The 23,429-nt window shown below is 40.7% G+C and overlaps 2 protein-coding genes across 3 annotated transcripts; one reads left to right on the top strand and one right to left on the bottom strand.

Annotated features, from left to right (window-relative positions):
* Window positions 1–908: 908 nt before the first annotated feature.
* Window positions 909–15,500, bottom strand: psen1 (presenilin 1). 2 transcript variants are annotated; one of them, XM_082516274.1, is made up of 11 exons: window positions 15,393–15,500; window positions 13,930–14,016; window positions 12,182–12,543; window positions 11,655–11,796; window positions 10,319–10,386; window positions 10,004–10,224; window positions 8,854–8,952; window positions 5,120–5,212; window positions 4,149–4,325; window positions 3,204–3,322; window positions 909–2,992 (listed from the first exon to the last, which is right to left on the bottom strand). In XM_082516274.1, the coding sequence occupies exons 2-11, from the start codon at window positions 13,963–13,965 to the stop codon at window positions 2,837–2,839; spliced, it is 1,473 nt and encodes a 490-aa protein (XP_082372400.1). In that variant the 5' UTR covers window positions 13,966–14,016; window positions 15,393–15,500; the 3' UTR covers window positions 909–2,836. The 2 variants fall into 2 exon arrangements, with proteins under 2 accessions (XP_082372400.1, XP_082372401.1); XM_082516275.1 differs by having other exon boundaries at window positions 12,182–12,540.
* Window positions 15,501–15,677: 177 nt separating this feature from the next.
* LOC309695555 (enhancer of rudimentary homolog) lies at window positions 15,678–22,820 on the top strand. The gene is made up of 4 exons (XM_082516277.1): window positions 15,678–15,793; window positions 17,848–17,935; window positions 18,502–18,622; window positions 22,536–22,820. Exons 1-4 carry the CDS (start codon window positions 15,791–15,793, stop codon window positions 22,636–22,638), a joined length of 315 nt encoding a protein of 104 aa, XP_082372403.1. The 5' UTR covers window positions 15,678–15,790; the 3' UTR covers window positions 22,639–22,820.
* Window positions 22,821–23,429: the final 609 nt, after the last annotated feature.

Genomic DNA, 23,429 nt, shown 5'->3' with positions numbered 1-23,429 from the left:
TCTTTTTCCCCCTTGGTGAGAAGCCCAAAAGAGCTTCAAGTGCAGGGTATAACTTAATCTGAACAGAGCAGGTTTCTGGAATCAGTGCAAGGAAAGCATAATGGAATTAACTCGTAGGTGTTCACCGGTCGAGCTGCAGGATTTGCATGCCAGGAGGAGGCCTCACTGAGGGCTTGTTAGGTAAGTCACAGTATGAGGCTAAATATTCTGGGTAAACTGCCATACTGTGCCACTGTCCCAGCCAGCGAGGCCAAACAATCCCCATGGTGACAGCAAAAGCGGCCAGTGCCCCAGGCTACATGCCAACTGCGTCTGCCAGCCAGCTGGCATCAGGGGATGCTGAGTGCGGGATGCCAGTTTACCAGCACGCTGAGGAATTTCCACAATGTTCCCACCGACCCGCGTAGTTCTGCGACAATCTCATGAGGGATTGCTCACTGAAAATCAAAAAAGGCTAAAGTGTTTTTCAACTATTTGAAGGTTGATGTTGATCCTGACCTTTGTGGGGTGTGGAAATGAAAAAGAGAACAATCTAGTTTATAGCTTTTGTGCTGAAATGACTAAATATCCTGTTTTGTTTCTATCTCGATTCATCTGCTTAACTAAATATTTGATCCAAGTGCCTGAAGAAGTCACTTGGATGAGTGACAAAATGTTTCTCCCACTGAAAACGCTCCAGATGAACAGAATCAAGATACAGAGACATTAATTAACAATTCTGTTAATTTAGGGCAGCTGTGGTGTAAACCATACATTTGGTGGTGGCCCGATGCATTAGCTATGAACTGTAAGTAGCAGAAAGAGCAAAGACTTCCAGGACTATAACTGTGGTCCCACCGTTTGTACAGGTTGAGAATGGATATAGAAGCAGATGTCTGATAAGAAACTGCAGCAACAATAAAACAAAAAAGGCTTTTTCAATTTTATTGTTCATTTTTTTATTAAAAAAAAAAAAAAGAACAAAATTTGAATTGGAGGAACCTTGCATAACACACATAAGCATGTGAAGGACAAAAAAAAAAAAAAAGCCAGTTACCCAGGTCATTCCCAAAAACCAAAGGGGGGGGAACGGTCTGTTTAAAATGTCGCCTCTTGAATTCTTCTCTTTGCAAGCATGAGCCTCTAGTGGAATAACAGAAGTGCTGGTCACCCTCCAAAGTAATGTGCAGGCTTTTTGTTCTTACACATATCATATCGCTTTTTTAAATTTTTGAGTGAAAGTTTTTGGTTTTAATCCGACTAAAGCAGTCTGCTTCATAAGTGGAGATTAAGTTGTTTGCAAATTGAGGTGTCAAATTGAAATAGATGCACTCGTTCACTTATCAGGTTTTGACGCTCAACAACTGCACGTCACTGTTTTCACACGCTCGCAGGTTTTAATAAACTGGCAGGAATCCAGTGAATACAGTCATGTCTCTAAAAGTACTGTTTCTTTTCTGCATATGTTGAAAAAAAAAAACAAAACCCCAAAACAAAACATAACTGTATCTGCTTGTAAGTAAAATCATTTCAGTATCGATGTAGCATAGTTCCAAAAAGCACCAGGCGAGCATCATGAGGGCAGTTATAGCCTAAAGGTTCAGAGTTTGTGACCATGTGATCACAGGTTACAATCCCAATCGACAGGTTGGAAAAAATAAAATAAAAATAAAGACAAGGGAAAAAGAAGGAAAAGGATGTTTCTGGCCTACAACAACAACTACTTAAATGCCCTTGAGCAAGGCACTGAACCACCGGCTGCTCCAGCAGAGCTCCTCAGTGGCAGACAAGTCTCAGGTGTGAGAGTGTCACTGTAGTGCTCTTTCCTCCCTCTACGAGCTGCGAATTCAAATCTGATTCCATTTAAAACTGGGGGCAGAAAACTTGGTGAAATTATGTAATGGGTGCCACAATAACACTTATTATTCAGTCCAAGAGAGAAAAGTCTCTACTATTCACATAAGGAAGAGCCTCACATGATCAAAGCATCCATTTCAGCGTACATCAATGTAAATCACACCTGCTTCAGACTTCTGCGTGTCTAAAGTGATTTTTTTTTAACCATTCTTAGCAGTGAGAAAAGCACACTCTGGTGACTGATATCTTATACACAATCAAACTACACATTTCTATCTATTATCACTATCATCACTGAGTGTCCATTCGTCTGATGAAGGCTTGGTAATCTTCGGTTTAGTTCGGGGCCAGTGGTAGCTCTGCAGTAATGCAAACAGATGTGACAGGAAGGTTGTTCAAAGTCTTTAAAGGAAGATTTCATGAAAACGTCTCCCTTTGCTCAACAGCTACCGCTAAGGTGTCCCTGAGGAAGGCACCTGCTGTAAAGCCACAGCTGTAGAAGACTGCGGTTGGACTGGGCTTCTCCTGGTTTTGAGTGTGTGTGTGTGTGTGTGTGTGGGGGGGGGGGGGGGGTGTCTGTGTGTATGGAAAAAAAAGAAAAAAAATGGGCACTGCTGAGAAAGGAGCGGATGAGCTCTTGTAAAGCTTCCCTGGATAAATAAAAGTAAAAGCTTCCCACTGGGATTGGACTGCGCCTGAAGCTGTTGATCAGCGAACGAACTGAAGATGAGATCCCAAGCCGAGCGAGAAGCGTCGCTTCTTGGTTTAACACAGAAATACAAAGGTTTAAGAACAGCTGTTGTGGAGAATACGCTCCTTCGGTGCCAGAAAAAAAGGCAGAGAAAAAACAACTTGTGTCCCAGCATCATGAGCTCTTAGGAGGGGATGTGGGGGCGGGAGGGGCCCCAGCATCGCTCTTTGTTCCCCGGCTGTGAAGGAGCTGCTCTCATGTTGTTGGCCGGAGAGCTATGTGGGTGAGGGTTATCAGGGCAGCGTCCTGCTAAATGTAGAACTGGTGTAGCGCCAGCTTGTCCATGAAGGGCCGTACCAAGTTATCTGTGGCGAAATAGAAGACGAGGCCGAAAAAAATGGAGATGGGCAGAGCGGGGAGTGCTTTCTTGAAGATGGCGAGGAGGAGCAGAGTCAGACATAAGCCCTGCGGGGGCAGAGACAGACAAAATAAAACACTTTGGAAATAGCACACTGAGTAATTGTATACCAAACAAAATCAGCGCTGAAGGAGGCAAAAAATTGCTTATTATGTAATCAAGAGGTTTACATAAAGGGGGGTGGGTACTGTGCACCGAGAGAGGGTTGAAACTGCGGTGAGTCGAGTTTGATACCAAAATAAACAGCTGATCACTCACAATGAGGATGGCTACGAAGCAGGCGAGGGTGGTGTTCCAGTCGCCGCTGGCCGTGGCTGAGGCTTTTCCCACCAGCATGCTGTAGAAGATGAAGTCTCCGAGTCCCAGCTTGACACCCCCTGAGGAGGCAGAGGGACGCCACATTCAGGGTGGAGTCAATTCAAACAAGTTTTGCTTCAGCCACACACCCTATAACCCTTATAGAAACCTTTCCTTGTGTGTAATTACTGTACAAACAAGATCGCTCACCCCATATTTACTGAAGCTTTAAGTTAAAACGAGCACTGGCCTCAATATAGCACAGAGATGAACACTAGCAATTTCCTTGAATAATCGCTTCCTAATTTTCTCAGTCCCAAAATAGTTCCATTCACACATGCCCCCAATTTCACAGAAAAGGGAATACTTAAAAACATTCCTAAAATGTTTAATGTCTGAGTAGAAGAGGGAAGTGAAAGCTGATGATTACACGCTGAGAAGAAGAAAGCAGACAATGTGAGAATTCACAGGTTTGAATTACCAAACCCGGCTTTTAAATTTTTTACACTTTTAAAATCTAAAAATGACCCTGACGGGTTTTGTTTTTACTTAATAGCTAATCTGGATGATTTAAAGTATGATGCTCAACTCTATGGAGCACGACAAAATATTTTATGTTTCAGCAGGCAGCTGTTTTCAGAAAACGCAGGTAGGATCTTTGCCCATTTTAAGTAATACTTGTAGAATAGAGTGGAATAATTCACCGCTGCAAAGCCACATAGTTGCAGGGAATACTGGGCTTAAATCTGCAATCCTGCATGGACGCCAACGTTAGTAAATATACTTGTTCCATTACTTAACATTCTGTTTATGCTTCCATCTGCCCTGTGTACTTAGTACTACATAAGATCCAGCAGTAACCACACATTAGTCAGCCATAATGTTCAATATTGTTTCACCACTTACTCTCCTCATCGTCCTCTTCAACAGGAGGACGCGCTGAGGGCATCTGCTGGATTTCCCGTCTGGTCTCCTCGGTGGACTGGAGCGGCCCCAGTCGATGCTCCTGTTGGCTGACCCAGGACTGGTTGAAACCTCCATCATCCTGTGACGGACTCGATGGGACCGGAGATGCCACTGGTGCTGAAAAAAGATACCAGTCAGGTTTGAAAAGTAACCGTCGAGTAGGGCTGTGCGATATGACCAAAATCTCATATCCCGATATAAAACATCTATCGTCCAATAACAATATAAATCACAAAATTTTAACATTGTCTGTAAATTCTGTGAATCTCGGGCAGCTCGACTTGTGTGAAGTGTTTCCAGCTGGGCGTCGTGTAGGTGAAGTCGAGTGTTTTAACAGATGCATGAAACTATACATTTTTAGACATAAGTTGTAACGGCCGCCGTTTTCTTTGTATTTATTACACGGCGTGCTGCGGGGAAAAGCCTGTTCTAACGTTTGAGTCAAAGGTTTATTTTTAGCACCTGACGGCTCTTTTTTGCTTCTCATCCGTAAATACTCTGCATACTCTTTCACGTGATTCAGTTTATTTTGAAAAGTCTCAACAGGATCTTGAGCTTTATTGTGAAAGGTTTATGTGGAAAATAAACAAGCGGACACCCGATGGTTTGACCGCCGTTGTTGCTAACGACAACCCATAAAAACAGGCGCTTGTCCGTCCGTAGTGTGGTTATATTAAATATAAGAGAAAGAGAGAACTTTAAGAAATGAATATAGCCACTACAGTGACCATCAAAACGGTGAAAAAATATTGCCGTAAACGTTTATTTTGCGACACCACGAAACAAACGATAGCGTAAAATGAAATGATAGATGTTTTTATATCGTCATCCGATATATATCGTTTTATCGTACAGCCCTACCGTCGAGCACCAAAGTCAAGCGCAGTCCATCTCTTTGAGTTGTTAGTTACCTTCTTGAGGCTCTTGTTGAGGCGAAGCTGCTTCTGTCGAGTTCCTATTTGGCCTGTCTGTGTCTGCCATGTTGACGAGCCACACCATCGTAGCTGGAGAAGAAGGTTTGGGAGATCGGTTTGTGTTAAGAGCCTTTAAAAGGTAAATATAAGTTAGCAACAGCTGAAGCTAGAGTGCTACAAACACATCTTAAAATGAGCGGAAAAAAACAAAACAAAACAAAACAAAAAAAACAAGCACTATATGAAGTTGAAGTGTCCATTAAAGGAAACACCATCTGTTTAAGGGAAGGCAGACATTCTAAAACAAAGCTTAAATTTAAGATTATTTGAACTATTGAAAGCAGAAGAAGTTTCATTAGAAATAACTGCTGAAGGTAGCTGAAGTTTCTGATGATATTTAAAAACATTTGAGTGTTTGAATGGAGGTGAATGGTTAAGGTCTCACTGTTTAAAGCAGGATGTGTGATACTGACTTTTATCGGTTTTCAGCGTCATTTTGTTATCGTTTTTATCGTTAACTCGGTTTTCCTGGGTCTTTTCACGTGTGTTATGAATAAATCTTCTTTGTTTCGGTACCGGTACTAGTTTTATTTTGTTGTATTTATCCGCGACACCTTAAAGGCCGGTCCGTGAAAATATTGTCGGGCATAAACTGCTCCGTGGCGCAAAAAAGGTTGGAGACCGCTGGTAGTTTTGCCTCCGTAAAACCACCACAGAGAATTTTAAACCAAAAAACAATCGAGATGTGACTGAAGTGCAGACTTTCAGATTTATTTCAAGGACTTTAACGCAAGTTGTATTAACCATGTAAGTTGCAGCCAATTTTATAGAGTCCTACATTTTCTGAGGCTCAAATTAAACTGACATAATGTAAAATATAATGATTGTTTTTACTAACTGGAGGAAAATCATTTGCAGTTAATGGCGCCGTGATATTTAGAATCAACGGACATTATTAAATGCTGGCCTTTGCTATAGCTACCTTCAATGCTGCATGTGTGTGGGTCTTTCTGCTCTCCGTTTAATCTGCAGTAAATGAAAAGTAAGCTCTGCTGGTTCTTAGATCTCGCTGAATCAGAGCAGATACTACAGCCCTGTACACTTCACATTTATCCTACTACTTCTATCAGCAGTCGCATCATCATTAAACACTAGTGACCCGATTGTCAGCCAGACATGGCCATGGCATAAAACCACCTCCACCATGTCTGACGGATGATGCGGTTTTCTTTGGCTGATGATCAATTTGTGTCCTTCTCCATACTTTTCTCTTTCAATCATTTTGTTACAAGTTAGTCTTCGTTTTGTTTATCCAAAGATTTTTTTCCAGAACTGGGACTCTGGGAGAGTCTAATCTGGTCGTTTTGTTCTTGAGCGTAAACAGTGTTTTGTACATTGTTGTAAACCCTCTGTATTTCCGGTTATGAAGGCGTCCCCTGATTGTAGACCTTAACAAATGTGCCGAGCTCCTGATGAATGTTCTTCAGGCAGACGTTGCAAAGTTGTTTTCTTAGTGATGAAATTAATTATATTACCGTGCTATTTAAGCTATAAATTACAAATTTACCTCTTTAAATCAATTTTAGGCATTATGTCTGCTTAATTTGTCATGAAATAACAAGAGATGAATTCTCTCCTGTCATTTAAAAGTCCAATTAATTTTGAGCCACTGAAGAAAGGGGACTGTGTATAAAAATACCTGTAATTCCTAAGTTCTTGATGTAATATGCTTTTAAAACCCCTTAAATATCAGCAAAAATCTGCACTTTAAAAACATTACGATTGTTTGAAATTAAATCCACTGTGGTGGTGGTGGTGGTGGTGTACAGGTCCAAAGCTACAAAAACTGTGTTTGTTCAGCAAGTTATGGATTTAACCCTTGTATGGTGTTCGGGTCTGTGAGACCCGTTTTCAGTTTTTCCCAAAAGAAAAATTAAACAATTAATTATTTTTCCAACCTGAAATTCATTGGCTTTGGCTTATTTTCTGTGAAGAACATAAATCCGAACTAATTTTCAATGACCTCATACCGTACCTCCCCCCACGCATTTACATTACATACAAGGTGTTGGGGTCCACTGGACCCAGGTCTAATAAAAGTGTTGAAAGTGTCGGTCCTGTGTTCCCACACTCTGTCCTCCTCCTTTCTGGTGCTGCTGATAGTGTTTTCTTCCCCTCCTGCTCTCGCACAAAGTTGCAACATTGTTGAAAATTCAACTACCAACACCGTCCGCTCTTACATTCCCGCACATTTTACCCTCTTTCTTGATCCAAATTTTATTTTCTCATACCCTGTCCCACCTGCAAATTAGGGGCATAATACTATAAATAAGACTTTGCCAGTGTGGTTCTTTATCACAACTGATCAAGATGGCAAAAGATTATCTGCTGCGAGGGCCATCCAATTGATTTTGGAAGAGAGAGGAGCTTCTGATGATGATGTTGACAAAGAGGTTTCAGAATATTTCACATTTCTGAAAATTCAGAGTCTGACAGTGACTTTGAAGAAGAGGATGAGGTTGAGCACCATTTAGTAACAAAACGAAGACGAGTACCCCATCTGCAGCCAGCTCCAGGACCAGAACAAGCCCACCAGTCAGCAAGTGAAGAAATATGGATGTCAATAACTGGTGAAATTGAATGGTCTTCTTGCCCAAGAAATGAGCCACCCTGCAGAGCTGTTACTGTGATAAGCCAGGGCCAACACGGCTGACAGTTACTCATGTGCAGGACATCAAGTCTTCATTTGAGCTTTTCATCCCAGATTCCATCCAGAAAATTATTCTGGATTGCAGTAATCTAGAAGGAAGGTGTGTTTTTGGAGAGAGGTGGAAGGAGATGGACCAAATTCATCTAAGAACCCCAAAGGCCTACTTTGGGGTTTTTATCCTTGCAGGAGTTTTCAGGTCCAAAGGGGAATCCACAGAATCCCTGTGGGATGCAGAAACCGGCAACAACCTTTCCGTGCATCAATGTCTCTGGAAAACTTCCACAAAATTTCCAGGATTATCCGTTTTGATAACCGAGACGACAGACCAGCTCGACGGCAGAGAGACAAGCTAGCTGCCATCAGGACAGTGTGGGATAAGTGTGTGCACCACCTCCCCTGTTTTACAACCCTGGGCCTAATGTCACCATTGATGAGCAGCTGATCCCATTTAGTTGTGAAACATATTGCTTCACATGTAAATGTGTTGTCTTTCCACTCACTCCACTTGATTATAACTGATTTATTTTTATAACATTTTATAAAAAAAGAAAAGAAACGAGAAGCACATTAATTCATAAATGTGATCTAACAAAGGTAAAGGGAAAAAATTAAACATGTTTGCTGTTCATTTGGTTTGTAATTGGGATGAAGTAAACATCTGTTGAGTAATTTAACATAAAATTGTTTGATAGTGTTAAACTCTAGCGGGTCCACCAGACCCATGAACACTGGCTGAGTAAGAAAAATATGAACACCACACAAGGGTTAACTGTAACACAACGGAAACACTGGAAACATTACATTTAGAGTAGAATTGGTATTTCTTAATCTACATATGAAATCATTTAAAATGCTAAAAATTAAATTAAATCACTTACAGAAGAGGAAAGAGTTTAAGTATGAGAAGAAAAATAACATTTTAAGTAAAGGTACTGAGGATTTCATTTGCCCATCTTTGTTTTAATGCAATAAAATGTTACTAAATGTAGTGGTGTAGGCCTGCGGACATTGTCCATCTTACAAGAATAGATGAGAGCTGGAAAGATGGGCTCATTTCTCTCTTGAGCAGTCTCCACCAGGATCCTCAGAGGCCCTTTGGGACAGAGCACTGCCAACAGATCTGCAAGAGAAAAGACGACAGAGGCCAGAAAAAGGATGTTAGCTACTGAACAGAGGGTTCTTTAAGAAGCCAAATGACCTGATGTGATATCTTCTATGAACAAGGGGCAGGAGCTTAAGTTAACATGCACAGTTTCTGGCAGTCCCAAATCTTTAAAGGGTTTATTTCCTAGTTTATTGAAACATGGCAAAATTTATGATACATCCAAGTATTACACAACACTGTGATCTGTGGCTAAACTTTGGCTCCCAGTTAAATAGTATTCTTGGAAAAGAAAACTGCCACACTAACAGGAAATCTAATTTGATGACGCTTGATATACCCTGGACTTTGTCCCAGTGCGCTGTCTTTGAGGAAATGCACAAATCAAGACAAAAATATTAAGCAAGCTTTCGGGCAAACACACTTCCTATGGCATAAACGCAAAGTGATTTAAGCCTGGAACACTAACTCAAAAATTCCTCTGTGACTGACACCTAATCTATCTACCGTATGTGTTTCTTGTTGCCACCACTGATTTGACAGTTTGAGCATCTGTGTGTGCTCTCTGGATATCAGGTTTGGCTTTTAGCCCTTCTGCCCCCACATTTCCATTCCTCACAGACTTTTCACCCCATTTTCAAGTACTTTTGTAAACGTTTTAGCTCTTGAGAAACATTCTTCCCTCTAGCAACGAGTTATTTCAACACTTGCATACATACCACTGCAGAGAGAAAACATTTTCCTATAAGTAAGAATACATTTGCACAGTGGTGTTTAGTTAAAGGTGTAACGGATTGGTCAAGATTAGGTTTTATTTCAGAGTTTATTCATTTATCAAAAATATAGAAAAGGCTCAATTGCTTAAAAAGTTTTTGTTTAAAAATCAAAAGTTTATATATCTTAAAACTGACATTTTAAAGTTTAGCTTTTTTCCCCCCCTCCATGCTTTTATCCAGCGCAACCGCTAAAAGAAACCAGATGACTGGACATTAGCACACAAAAACATCTTCAAAGGTTTGATGAAGACTTTAAAGAACACAGAGGTCAAAAAGCAGCGTGCGAGACTTACCGTAGACAGATATGACAGCTAATATGAGCCAGGCAGTCCACTCTGGCAGGTACTTGATGAAAACCAGGGCCATCAGGGCACTGATCATGATGAGGTAGGCCTGCTGGAGCCGCAGAGGTCCCTTCCAATGAATACACATCATCCCCACCACTCCGAAATTCCAGATTATTATCGCTAGGGTTACGTAGTCCATGGCCAGATTGTAGGTCTTAAAAACCTCTCTGTTTGGACAGAGTGAAAGCATAATGAATTAAACTGCTTGACACTTTGAAATGTTTGTAACAACTGCATTAAAAGTTAAGTTGTGCGGCTTACTTGAGGTAGATGTAGGAGAAGAAGAAGAGCAGGAGGAGAGAGGAAAGGAAGAGCCAGCCTTGGATCACCTGTGAGAACAAAAATCCGCATTATTTACAGAATATTTCACCGAATCTGTGCTTGTAAGACTCTGTATCTAGAATTTGATTTAAACTACAATATTTGACCCAAAAGGAGTCGCCTTTAGGTCTTTAATGAAAATTTGAGTCTCTTTAATCTCTCCTCCTGAAACATTTTTACTTCAGGGTATGACCAAAATATGTGATTATGGTCACTAATATGTGGCTCACATTTTCTCCAACACTCATTCAACTCAATTTCTGCTACCATTTCTTCCACCCTAAAAATCTCATGTAATGGGAGTTGGTTCTCTGATGTACTCCAGTCCATGTTCTTACCACTTATCCTGTAGTATAGCTGCATTTGCTTTGCCAGCAGAAGGTTTGTGGGTGGGGCTTCTGTGGTCACAGAGCAGTGTTCATGAGATGACCGTATGAGAGATGTTGTATTATTGCCATCACATACAGCCCAAGAATAGCAAAAATTGATCTGTGTTTGCAGCAGTCTGAAGCCTGTGCTTTTAGCTCAGACGGTTTACTTTTATATATGTTGCAAAGCCATGTTTAATACAAGGTAGACCACAGGAAACACAATGGACAAGCAGAAAACAGCATCAATGAGAGCTGTATTTGTATTTGTGATCACTCCATGATTAAATTGCTATATATTTCATCACACTTAATCCCTGTATTTTTTATTTTAGTCTCCAACTCAATGTGTAAATGTATCCATCATGCTGTGCATTCTAGCAATGGAAAGGGAAAACAATGGTGTCTGTTTCTTATAACTACTCTCTGCTAATTCAACAAAAATTATGAATGCAAAAGTCAAGTATTGATTAAAAACTAAACCTTTCAATAATAATGAAGGAGCTTTGATAAAGGAAGCAGTGATTTAGAGCCACACCTTACCAACTTTATTTTGTTTCTAACACAGTCACAGTTCCTGAAATCATATTTCTACAACTTGACTGGGGATCTACACCAACTGACAGACAACTTAAAACATGTTTTGTGTTTGGCGCTTTTCCACAGGAGATTTCTGTATTTGTTTTTTTATTGGTTTTTTTTGTTGTTTTTTTTATCTAAGCCGTACAGCTAAATAACAAATTATCACGAACACTATGTTCCTAGTGAAGCTATGTCTTTCCAACTTTAACAAGTTTAAACACATCCTGTAAAAAAGCCTTGAAACATTAAGTGTTTTTACACTCTAGGGTGCAGCTAATAAGACTATATACGTGGTGCAGCAAGATGTTAGAGGTGTTAATCTGTACCTTGTAGCAGCGGTACTTGTATAACATCACCAGCACCAAAGTCATAACGATGATTACAGTGATCATGATGGTGGCATTCAGAATGGAGTTGAGGGCTCTCTGTCCTACTGTATCTGTGTCTTCAGGGAATGGTGTGTAGATCCTGAAGTGACAGATTAAACACACACACACACACACACACACACACACACACACACACACACACACACACACACACACACACACACAGTTATGGAGCAGATGATTCAGGGGCATTAAAGTCTTCAGAAAAACTAAAGATATGTAAGATTATCTTTCTGTGGTTTGAGCCAAATTCAGGCTCTCTATAAAGATCTTAAGCATTAACAAAGCTACACGTATTACTGTCTACATGCCCAAAGCATGGACACAAGCACATTACATTATCTATACCTAGTGGCAGTTCTCCTGACCTGCACTGCATGTCATTCAAACAGAGGCTCTAATGTGAGCCTTGGATCATCTCATTTCCCTATTACAATCAGTGTGAAATGGGTCACAGCACTTACAATCTCTGCCCGTCATTCTGGGTGTAGAAGCTGACAGATTTTATGGTTGCCACGACGACCACCATGCAAAGCGTCACTGGGACAAAAAGCATGATGACATGCTTGGCCCCGTATTTCAAAGTCAGCTCCTCCTCATCCTCCTCCTCTCTTTCCACCACTCTTGGAGCGGGAGCAGCGGGGGGCTGCCCATTCTGCTCCGGGCTGGTGCCATTGCCACCTCCTCCACCGCCACTATCACCTCCTCCTCCAGTTCCAGCTCCAGCACCAGCTGCTGAACCACCTCTGGACCGCGCTCTGGGCACACCAGTTTCTTGTGGTTTCTGGGTGGAATCTGGGGATCTGTTAGCCTCCTGTTGGTTCTGCTGATGCAGGAAAAGAGCCATATTTGAAATGTGTGAAAAACAAACAAACAAACAACCACACACACACACACAGTTATGCCTCCCGTTACTAAATAAAATTCCCTCAGACAGTTTTATCAGCCCCTACCTACTATGATAGAGTTAAAAAATGTATCTTACACATACATAATGAAATCTCTGAACTAAGATTTTGCCACACAAATGTCTAGTGGTGTACACATTTGCCTAACAAATGAAAGATCCCCAGATCAATCACAGGAGGAGACACAAATCCCTTTAGGGTTGTGCCAGGAACGCTGTGGTGACCACCTTATGATTACAGAAGCAGCCAAAAGTAGTTTCTTCTTTATATTGGCAAATTAAATGTTTTCATTTAGCCACTTTATTTGCTTAAATTGAAAACAAATGCACACCAAAATGTGAAAGATTAAAACTAAATGTTATCAGATGATCCATATGTGCACTTGACTGGCTCACCGCCTCTCTTGCTCCAAGGATAACAGCAGCGTGCTTGTTCCCACTCACCCTGAGGATCTGTCCCGTCAGGACAAAATAAGGACGCAACTCAAGGAGACTGTGTGAACTAAAACTGTCAGGCTGCCAGACGAGTCGAGACATGCGGCAGCCTAGACATGAAGCAATTGTACCAGGTACACAGAAATGAAGACAGGAGGCGTCTCCAGAGATCCGAGTAGTGAAAGCTGCCAGAGCTTTTAAACAGGCTGCTGTGCAAAAATGACCTCGCTGTGTGGTATGCTGCTTTGTGTCTCAGTCCTGGGAATTAGGCCAATATTGGTCTCAAGGACAAAAGAGATACAGACTGCTTTTCTGAATAAATTAACCAGGTATGTAGTGATACTGTAACAGCACGCCCTTCCTAGCCAGACTTGTCACTCCGACAAATCTGGCTGGAAAACAGAAACAAAGTGTTCCCTTAGCTGAAATATAGATGCAGTGTATGAGTTCAACTGTTGTAAAGCACAAGGCTAAGCACTGTTAAGTGCACTATGACAGTAAAAAGGGACTTTGAGTTATTCACTCCACGAAGGAGGAAATGCCTTTGTTTACAGTAACAGCAAACTTCAGAGCACAAAGCCAACTTGTTCCTAAAGCTTCTATGTATGATTTAAAGGTTAATGGTTGTGCTGTCAGCTGAAACACACTGCTCCTTATCAGAATATAATCACCCTGTCCTGGACAATTTACTGTAACAGAGACCAAATTAAATGATTCAATTAAAACTACTCAACAGCACATGACGTTACAAAATGACTACGAAACTTTACTTCCCTCTTACTGAGACTCTTGTGTGGCAATCATTAATCACTACATTAAAATAGACGGATATAGCATTAGAGGCACTGTGAAACTTTATTTCATACTGACCATATTGTTTTCGATATCCTCTGCATTGTTCGCCATTGTTGGCTCGGTGGACTCTTGTCCTTACATGCAAACTGGAACTTTTCAACCCTGATGAAAGAGAAGTGGGTCAATAGAACATATAACCACCAACACAGGAATAAATCAAGCGTGTAAAGACAGAGAGAGTCATGTTTTGTGCAGATTATAAACTAGATTAGGCAAATTTGTTATGTGAAATGAAAGGGACAGTGACAAAAGTAAATTAATCAGAAAACATGTTAAATATCAGTGAATATCAGAGTTCCATTGCGTGTGCATGTTGTTACAAAACACAAGACCAATATGGGTGTCGGTTAGCTCACAGCATGAACATGCAACCATATGCCGCAGCGGCCCAGGTTTGATTCAGATCCACAGCCCTTTGCTGCTCATCTTAACTACTTTCCTGTCTACCGGCCACTGTAAAAATGTTAAAAGCCAACCTAAAAATGCATGTTAAAAAACCTAAGACCCATATAAAATACTAAAGTAGCACTAATTAAGTGGTAGGAATTTACTTAGTGGTGGAATTCAGTGTTTCGCAGAGTTGGAAATCATTTTAAAAGACAATTTCACACTTTTTTTAAAAATACATTCTTCTCATATTTTAAACAGTTCCAGTTATTTCTCAAAAATATTACCTGTGAAATCGTTTCGAAGACTTATCAGTCATTCCATTTTAATTAAAACATTTTAAATACTAGGATAAACTTAAATATCAGGCTTAAATAACAACCTTGATTGTGCTGAATTATGTCGATGTGTCTATCTTTCCACAGAGAGGCCTTTCTTATTGTAAAATAAGGAGGAAATAGATTTTGATAAGACTTCAGTTTTAAGAGATAACAACACGATATGTCAAGGTAACATTTGAGCCACAAATTAGCCTTGGTCGAACTTCAATCAATCAATATATACAAAATGCGTGTGTATGTACACACACATTTTGGGGGGAGGAGATCAGACAAGGGCAGTGTTCACTTCACAGCCATTGTATACAAGAAGAATGATTACGCTTATTAGTAACTCTTCTTGTGTATACAGAGACTCGTGAGAATTGTATTTGAACCTGTACTTGAAGACTTGAAGATATCTTTGAAGGCCATAAAAATAAAAATAAAACATCTATGGGAATGTAACGTTCACGCTGCTGATTACACGCCGGGAAATCCAAAATCTGTATTATTTGATCCCTTCTTCTTGCTGACTTTACATGCCTATCAGAGAGAAACCAGTAAGCTGTAACGTTGATTATCTAGCTGTAATAACTACTCACAGAGGTCATTTTTAATTGGAGATTCGCTAAAATGGCTAGTTAACGATAGCCAATAATGTAATAACGATAGAGCAGGCTGCGACCGCTGCGGGTGGTTAGCGCTGGGTAAGTTACGTAACCCAAATTTCAAATGGTTCCTGAAAAGGTCCCTTAAAAGAAAGACACTTACCTGCTATGAACGCAAGATAATTTTCTTAATTTGGGGGTTCTCGAGTCGGGTTTAAACCCGGGTGCTTTCTCCTCTTTGTTGTTCCTGTGTTCTCGCAATACATCCGGCCGCTGCTGCAAACTACTTCCTGTAGAGTCAGCGAATGTTCAGGATCAAAAAACCGTTCGAGATTTGTTTGTAGTCTTTATTGTTTTGCCAACCTCGTCGAATTAAATAAATTCTAAGGATGAAATGTTAGCTTTTATCGCCATACCGAAGCAGTAATAAGAAACCGAAACAAATAGCTTGAATTAAAATAGCGCATTTTGTTCTCAGCTGGTTGTTCTTCCGGGTAACAGAGGAGACGACGCAAGGAGCTAAGAAAATCTGCAGAGAGCTACTCAAAAGCGTCAGAAAACATGGTTAGTACGTTTTGATGCACTGTTTGCAGGAATGATTTGTACGAAGAGCAAAAGCAGTGCGTCGGTTTTAGCGGGTCATTTCAGCAGAGCCGGGTTTGTTGTAAAAACGATTTGTAACGCATAGTTAGCATGAGTGGGCGTTTGGCTCCAACAAACCTCTGAAGACATGAAGCACATTCACGACTGAGAGACTAGCAGCCTGAGGCGAAAATATTATTTTAATTACTTTTATTAACAGTTTTTTGCCACTTGCTTATCGCCTAAAGATAGTTTTACTTAGCACTTAGACGAATAGTTTGCTGTAGGCTTAGGTGTAGGTCTATTTGTTTATAATTCATTTCAAAATGGGCCGTTTGGATTTTGAAACATTTTTGTCAATTTTTTAAATTGTTGTTGTGGTTGGCCCCCAAAAATGTCCACTGTTCTTAATATTCCTCCATCAGTCCTAAATTTTCATGAGAATTAGTCATTCTAGGTTAATGAGCCAGATAAGATTCTAAAATTGCGTAGTTTTTACAAACAAAACCAAAATATTGCATTTTAATATACCATGTGTAATAACTTGATTATAACAGATGGAATGTATTTGTTGAATGTAATGTAGTTATTTATTTAATACTCAATGTGCCTTATATTGAAAGACAATTACATTAAATAAAAGTAAAAATGTTTGAAAATTAGTAACGTAAGTGACAGAACTGTGCAAAAGTCTTAAGCCACTCCTCATTTAATTATGTTTTGCTTCCAGTCAGCCAGAAATTTCTGTACTATTTTTAAGGGGTTCTTGAGCAGCAGTCCTCCAGTCTCACACAGGGTTAAAATAGTAATTTTGCACCATCAAGATGACTACAAAGAGTTAGTAGCTGAAAACTTGGCATATCGTAGCATGCCGTGCAGAGTGCATGGAAGAAAATTGAGGAAACCTGACAAAATAAGTGGTAGGATATAACTTTCAGACCAGATATCTGAAAGTTATATCCTTAAGAAATAGCAAATAAATAAATAAATCCAACAAAGACCCGACACAGGATCTGAGAGATGCATTTGACCCTTTAGTTGTTCCATCTACTGTTCACTGGGTTCATCAGAAGTGGTCTCAGTGGAAGGGTGGGTAATAAGAAGCTATTCTTAAGATGGGTAAACAGGAAGAAAAGGCTGAGGTATTCCATATTATACAAAACCTGGACTGAAAATCAGTGGGAACAGGTCTTATGAAGAAAATTTGACGTTTTTTGTACAAATTATCATTAATATGAGGAGGACTCAGGAGAAAGTGACCACAGTGAGTGTTTTGCAGTTTGGGGCTGCATTTCAGCCAGTACAATTGAGAAATTTGTCCAATTTGATAGAATTATGAACACAATTAGCACAGATGTTGATCTACTACATAAAACCATCAGCAGTGCATCTGATTGGCAACACCTTAATTTTTCAGCATGACAATGACCCAAAATGGTAAATGGCTTGTATTTATATAGCGCTTTACTAGTCCCTAAGGACCCCAAAGCGCTTTACATATCCAGTCATCCACCCATTCACACACTGGTGATGGCAGCTACATTGTAACCACAGCCACCCTGGGGCGCACTGACAGAGGCGAGGCTGCCGGACACTGGCGCCACCGGGCCCTCTGACCACCACCAAAAAAACACAAGCAATACAGTAAAAGCATACCTGGGTAGAAGAACACACTGTAGAACACTATCAGTCATGGATTGGCCTCCCCAGAGCCCAGGCCTCATTATTACTGAAGCATTGTTGTATCATGTTGACATGGATTGGGGAAAAAAAAAAGTAGCCAACATCCAAACAATGGCGTTGAATCTCCTTCAAAGAGCCCTGCAGAGCTATTCCCAAAGACATGACAAGAAGCCTAAGATGGTCAGAGCAAATATTGACTTTCGTGCTTCTTAGAACTATAAACTGTTTTTGCCTCAGATTCTATATTCACACAGAAGTACACCCCCACAAACTAACAAAAAAGACATTTGAAGATGTTGAATAGAGAAGGTGACTTGTATTATCAGACTAACAATAAGTATTTTGTTTTTCAGTCTCACACCATACTTCTGGTACAGCCCACCAAGAGGCCGGAGGGAAGGACCTACGCTGATTATGAGTCAGTCAATGAGTGTATGGAGGGTAAGCTGGTGGTTCTTTGTTCTTTTGTGTATTGCCTTTTCTTTCAGTGATATGTAATTCCACTCCACACTTCCAGGCTTTCATTGTTTACATGTACACAGCTTACGTGCATCCACCTGGAATTTTAGTCAAACTTAGTGAAGTTTCCATGATATTTCCTATCTATCTTGAGTCTGTAGTGTTAAAATATTAAGGGAAACTGGTTATTTTCACCCGACATGTATGCAACTTGTGTTTACTTACATGAGAAAACTTTTGGTTGTAGTGGTCAGGCAGTTCAACTAAAACTGTCCAGTAAACTCTGGTCATTTGACAAGTAATTGTCAAATAAGTATTTCATATGGTAATAATCTCCTGTTTCTAGTAGCACAGTTATCTTTCTTTGACTTTAGGAAGGAATTAATCTGTTATCTTATTATTTTTACTGCAGTATTTCTAATCATAGACTTTTCAGGTATTTATTTTGTAAGGTATTCCTTATTTGCATCAGAAATCAAAACATTGTCAAGTGAATATGGAAATATTTACTCATTGTGAGTGTAACATAGCATATTTTCCCCTGGCAGGTGTATGCAAGATGTATGAGGAGCATTTAAAGAGAATGAACCCCAACAGTCCGTCGATAACATACGATATCAGCCAGCTGTTTGACTTTATTGATGACCTGGCTGACCTCAGCTGTTTGGTGTAAGTTTCATGTTAAATTATTAAATTGTTTGTCATATCCAGCCCTGTGTATGTCTTCTAAACCTATGTATGTGCAAAGCATAATTAACTGATGGTACAGAATGATCAGTTTTTTAAAAAAAACTAGAGGAGTCAATAGAGTGTTAAAAGTGTTTGCCACATCAGTGCATTCAGTTCACGATTCTGCTTGCTAAATCTGCTGGGCAGGACAGATTTAAAAAGGGGGGTGGGGTTCTATAAAAAAAAAAGAGAAATAAGTCTTGATGCATGCTCAATCATCCAGGTAAAGAAATCCCAAAAAGTTGATTCTGTTCATCTGGATGTAGCGTTTCATCACTCAAATGACTTTTTCAATCTGAGCTGAATGCAGGTTTCCCCAACCTTATAAACCGTGGAACCATGGAACGTGTCCTCTCTGGTGGGGAAGGAGCCTCAGCTAGTGTGTGAGGTTGAGAGGTACTGGCTGGATAAGGTCAGGCTCACCTAAGCGCACGCACAGCTTAGGCTCCAGAACCAATCTCGTGGAAAGGGCCCGGACTCTTTCTCAGTCGGGAGTTGCCCTTGGTGAGAGGCGGCGGCCTGGGGTGGGTATCTTAGCATCCACTCGGCTTGCTGCTTGTACAGTGGGGTTTTTCCCAGTGGGTGAGAGGGTTTGTTCCCTGCACCTTCTGGTTGGGGAACAGGTCTTGACTATTGTCTGCTCCTATGCGCTGAACGACAGTTCAGAGTACCAAGCCTTCTTTGGAGTCCCTGGGTTGGAGTGTTTGAGGGTGCTCCACCTGGAGACTCTTTCTTTTTACTGGGAGACTTGAATGCTGACGTGGGTAACGACGGTGAGAACTGGAGGGGAGTGACTGGGAAGAACGACCTACCAGATCTGAATCCGAGTGGTGTTCTCTTATTGGACTTCTGTGCAATATATGTGAGGTCACTGAGGCATATTATCAATTCCTTGGTGGCAGGGCCCTTGTGGTGGATAGGGTTCGCCCTGAGTTCCTGAAGGACTTGGCCCACATAACTGGCAATAAGTCAGACCCCAGTGAGTTTTGGACTCTGCCAGGGCTGCCTTGGCATCTTGTGGTGGCCTCCAGCTCACACTGGAGTGGTTTGCACCCAAGTGTGACGCACAGGAATGAGAATCAGCACTCCAAGTCTGAAGCCATGGTCCTCGGCCGGAAAAAGGGTGGAGTGCCCACTCCTGGTCAGTGACCAGTTACTTTAACTCCTCCACTTGGGGCAGTATCTTGGGTTCTTTTCACAAGTGAGAGAACGGGAGATCGACAGACCGATTGTTGCTGTGGCTACAGTGATATGGGCACTGTACTGGTCAGTCGAAGTGAAAAGGAGGTTGAGAATAAAAGCAAAGTTCTCAATTTACTGGTCAGTCTACGTCCCTGCCATCACCTGTTGTCAGGAGCCTTGAGTAGTGACCAAAAGAAAGAGATTGTGGATAAAAGCAGTGAAAATTAGCTTTCTCCAAAGGGTAGCCTAACCCTTCCCTTAGAGAGGGTGAGGAGTTCGGCCATCCGGGAATGGAACAGAGTAGAGGCGCTACTCCACCACATCGTTAGGAGCCAGTTGAGGTGGTTCGGGCATCTTAAAAGGATGCCTCCTGAATGAGGTGTTCTGGGCATGTCCCACTGGGAGGAAGTCCTGGGGCAGACCCAGGACATACTGGAGAGGTTATATCTCTCAGCTGGCCTGGAAACACCTTGGTGTTGGGGAGAGGGAGGTCTGGGTTTCTCTGCTTAGGCTGCTCCCCCTGCAACCTGGCCTTGGATAAGCGGAAGAAGATGGATGGATAGGTCAGTACATGGACTGTGCGCTCAAACCAGCGTTTCTCCCTGTCCAGGATGCGTACATCCTTATCATTGAAATAGTGGCCACTGGCCTGTAGGTGTAAATAGACTGCAGAGTCCCCTGGCCTGACGAGTTAGCTCTTCTGTGTCATGCTATCCACTTAGCCAAAGGTTGTTTCGTTGCCTTGATGTCTTAATCATGGCAGGTTTGTGTCGGGGGACCGGATCCTTGTGGTGGACCAATTTTTAGCGCGGCATGTTTTGGGGATGTTTGTGGATGTGTTATGCTCCAGGTAGTCCAGGAAGGATGAAGGACAAGTGCTACCTAAGTGAAAATCTTTAGTGATCCCTTGTGTGTCAGGAGTATCGGAAGAGTTTAGATGCATTTTCTCTAGACACCACATCTCTGTGGCTTTCAAACCTCACAGCCCATCATTCATCAGTGGTGCTAGTTTAAGTCATTATGCAAATTTACTGTTTATAAGAGACTGAGACTGAAGAAGTCGTTTGGATGAGTGACATTTCACCCACCGAAAACAGTACAGCCAAATGAACAGAATCAACTTTTTGGGGCAATAAGACAAGTGATTAAGAAATGAGATGAATGCTGCAGAAGCTCGTTAATCTCTGGATTCATCACACAGAGCAGTGAAATGTGTTTTAATTCAAGTTAATTATTTTATCTCTGAGTGCGCTCTCAGGGATGCTGTTTATTCTAAAGTGATAGCAGCAAATTAGAGCTCTAAAACTTTTAACCAGATACATTAACATATTAAATGCTACTGTCCCACAGCCTGATAGAGGAGATGTAGAAATCACTTTAGTTTCTCGGCAGATCAAAGTGAAATAATTTTTTTTGATTGAACAGGTATTCTTGCTGTGTGTTCTGTATTTTAGTAGCTGCAGTTCCACCAGGCTAAATGAGGCTTAACCGCAGATTAGGACCAAATATAACAACATTTATGTAATTTATGCATCGCAAAATTAATAAAAGTGCATTTCCATGACAATGTGGTGTCCAGTTTGCACTTTATTTACTGTTTTTAGGTTCAGCTTAACAAAATGCACATATAAACTTATTTCTCCAGCAGAGGATCTATATTGTGCTTACAGCATGCTGTAAGTAAAAGAATCAGTGAAAACATGTCACTTTCACACTATTTTAAAACCAAAGCTGCTCCCCAGGTTATGTGTTCAGCATAAGTTATCATGGCGATTTAACCAAGTAAAAAGAGAGCCACCCGCGACATAGAAAATAACTGTCCAACCTATTAATCTCATTTCATTGTACAGCCTTCAGGTGTAAGAATTTAGATGAGCAATGTTGACAGACTTAAAAAAAAAAAAAGATATTACAGTTATAATGGCACACTTGATGTTTTGTATTTTTAAAGAAAAACAGATCAGCCCCTCCTCGAGCTAAAATCTGTCCTCAAATTATTTAGAACCCATATCTTTTGATGATGACAAATCAATGACAGTCCTTTTTTTCTCAATCTTTTTGTCATCAGCTGGGTTTTCTTATTTCCTTCATTTAGATTTCTCCATCACAAAGCTGCCAAAACATGTATATAATTCATAGAGCAACCCTGCAGGGATATTTCCAGCAGTTTTCTAACACAGTTTGATTTGAAACAAAGTCTTTAGCAGTAAGTTTGCCTTCTAAAAAGAGCTTGTTTCCAGCTTTTTTTTCTGCTGCATTTGGCAGGAACGGGCACATCTCAGCATCAGTGTTTCTATTAATATTTTTTTAATGCTCGTGGCAGTGAGTGAAAACCACATCAAGCTTTATAGAGATGTAGAACAAGCCAGCTGCAATAACCTGCCCACAGGTGATTTAGGGCAATTTGTTATTCTTAATTTGGGGAGTTCAAGCTCATTTATTCAGGCAAGATTACTCTGTTTGAGTTCCTCTGAGCTAATCACAGCTCGCAAAAAGACAAATCTAGAAGAACAGTCGCTACTTAGGTCACTTATTTGCTCATGTTGGGTGTTTTTAAAAATAAGGAGTTGCATGTTTTCATTAAAAAAAACTGAAGATCCTGGGCCAACCAGAGGGGGGGGGGGGGGAAGAAAAACGTTGAAACTGAATTTAATTTTTGGTGCTGCCTCAGGTATCGTGCTGACACGCAGACGTACCAGCCGTACAACAAGGACTGGATCAAAGAGAAGATCTACGTGCTGCTGCGGCGTCAGGCTCAGCAGGCAGCGCAGTGAAGCTTCTGAGGAGGTGGAGAGTGGGGGGATCAGAATTATTTTTCCTGTCTTGAACTTGTTTTAAAAGTTTTAAGTAACTTGTTTTCAGAAGTTTTTGACTTTTTTTTTTCTCATCTCATGTGGGGGGATGTATTTTGTATTTTATTGTTGGACTTAATAAAGTTTCCCTTTAAATAGCAAAACTCAAGACTCTCGTCTTATTGTCCTATGTTCTGTATTTCTGTGTTCTGTCTCTTCTTTCTTGAATTGAATTTTGCTCATCTTTTATTTATTTATTTATTTTTTATCTCTGTTGTATTTCCTTTAGTGGAATTTTTTGTTTTCTTACTAGTTTTATGTGTCTTTCATCTACATTCCCTCTTGAACAGCATGTCAGCTGTAGAAAAGTGCTAATAGTGATTGACTTTAAAGTACTCGTGAAGTTTTCCCCTTTTTGCCGCTGCTTTTCTGTTTACATTATTCTTTTTTGTAATTGCGTTCTTTTACTGCCTTGTTCCTCATTTTCTGCACTATTTATTCTGCCCCTCTCCCTTCTGCTATCAATTTGTCAAATGTAGAAACGTGCTGCTGAGAATGATAATTTGCCTTTCAGTCCTGCACGTTGTGAGGCTTCCAGTTTTGGCTCAACAATACAAAAGCAAATAAGCTCTGTGTTTAAAAAAGGGGGTTTCAAAAAGTACGGACTGATTTACATGATTTTTTTTTCTTTGTTATTATTATTAGAGGTGAGACTTGGCCCAACTAGATGCAGGGACTGAATTAATGAATAGCTTGGAGTTATTTTTCAGCCT

The sequence above is a fragment of the Aulonocara stuartgranti genome (assembly GCF_965226115.1).
Source record: "Aulonocara stuartgranti genome assembly, chromosome: 19".
Classification (NCBI taxonomy): domain Eukaryota; kingdom Metazoa; phylum Chordata; class Actinopteri; order Cichliformes; family Cichlidae; genus Aulonocara; species Aulonocara stuartgranti.
Note: the sequence above shows the minus strand (reverse complement) of the source record. Positions and strands in the feature narration are given on the sequence as shown.

Coding starts and splice junctions, on each gene's coding strand:
- psen1 (XM_082516274.1), bottom strand. CDS start 13,965: ATGGCGAACAATGCAGAGGATATCGAAAACAATATG. Junction 11,797..12,181: donor CAGAATGACGGGCAGAGATT/GTAAGTGCTGTG, acceptor CTGTCACTTCAG/GATCTACACACCATTCCCTG. Junction 10,387..11,654: donor ACAAGTACCGCTGCTACAAG/GTACAGATTAAC, acceptor TTGTTCTCACAG/GTGATCCAAGGCTGGCTCTT.
- LOC309695555 (XM_082516277.1), top strand. Junction 17,936..18,501: donor AGTCAATGAGTGTATGGAGG/GTAAGCTGGTGG, acceptor TTCCCCTGGCAG/GTGTATGCAAGATGTATGAG. Junction 18,623..22,535: donor GCTGACCTCAGCTGTTTGGT/GTAAGTTTCATG, acceptor GTGCTGCCTCAG/GTATCGTGCTGACACGCAGA.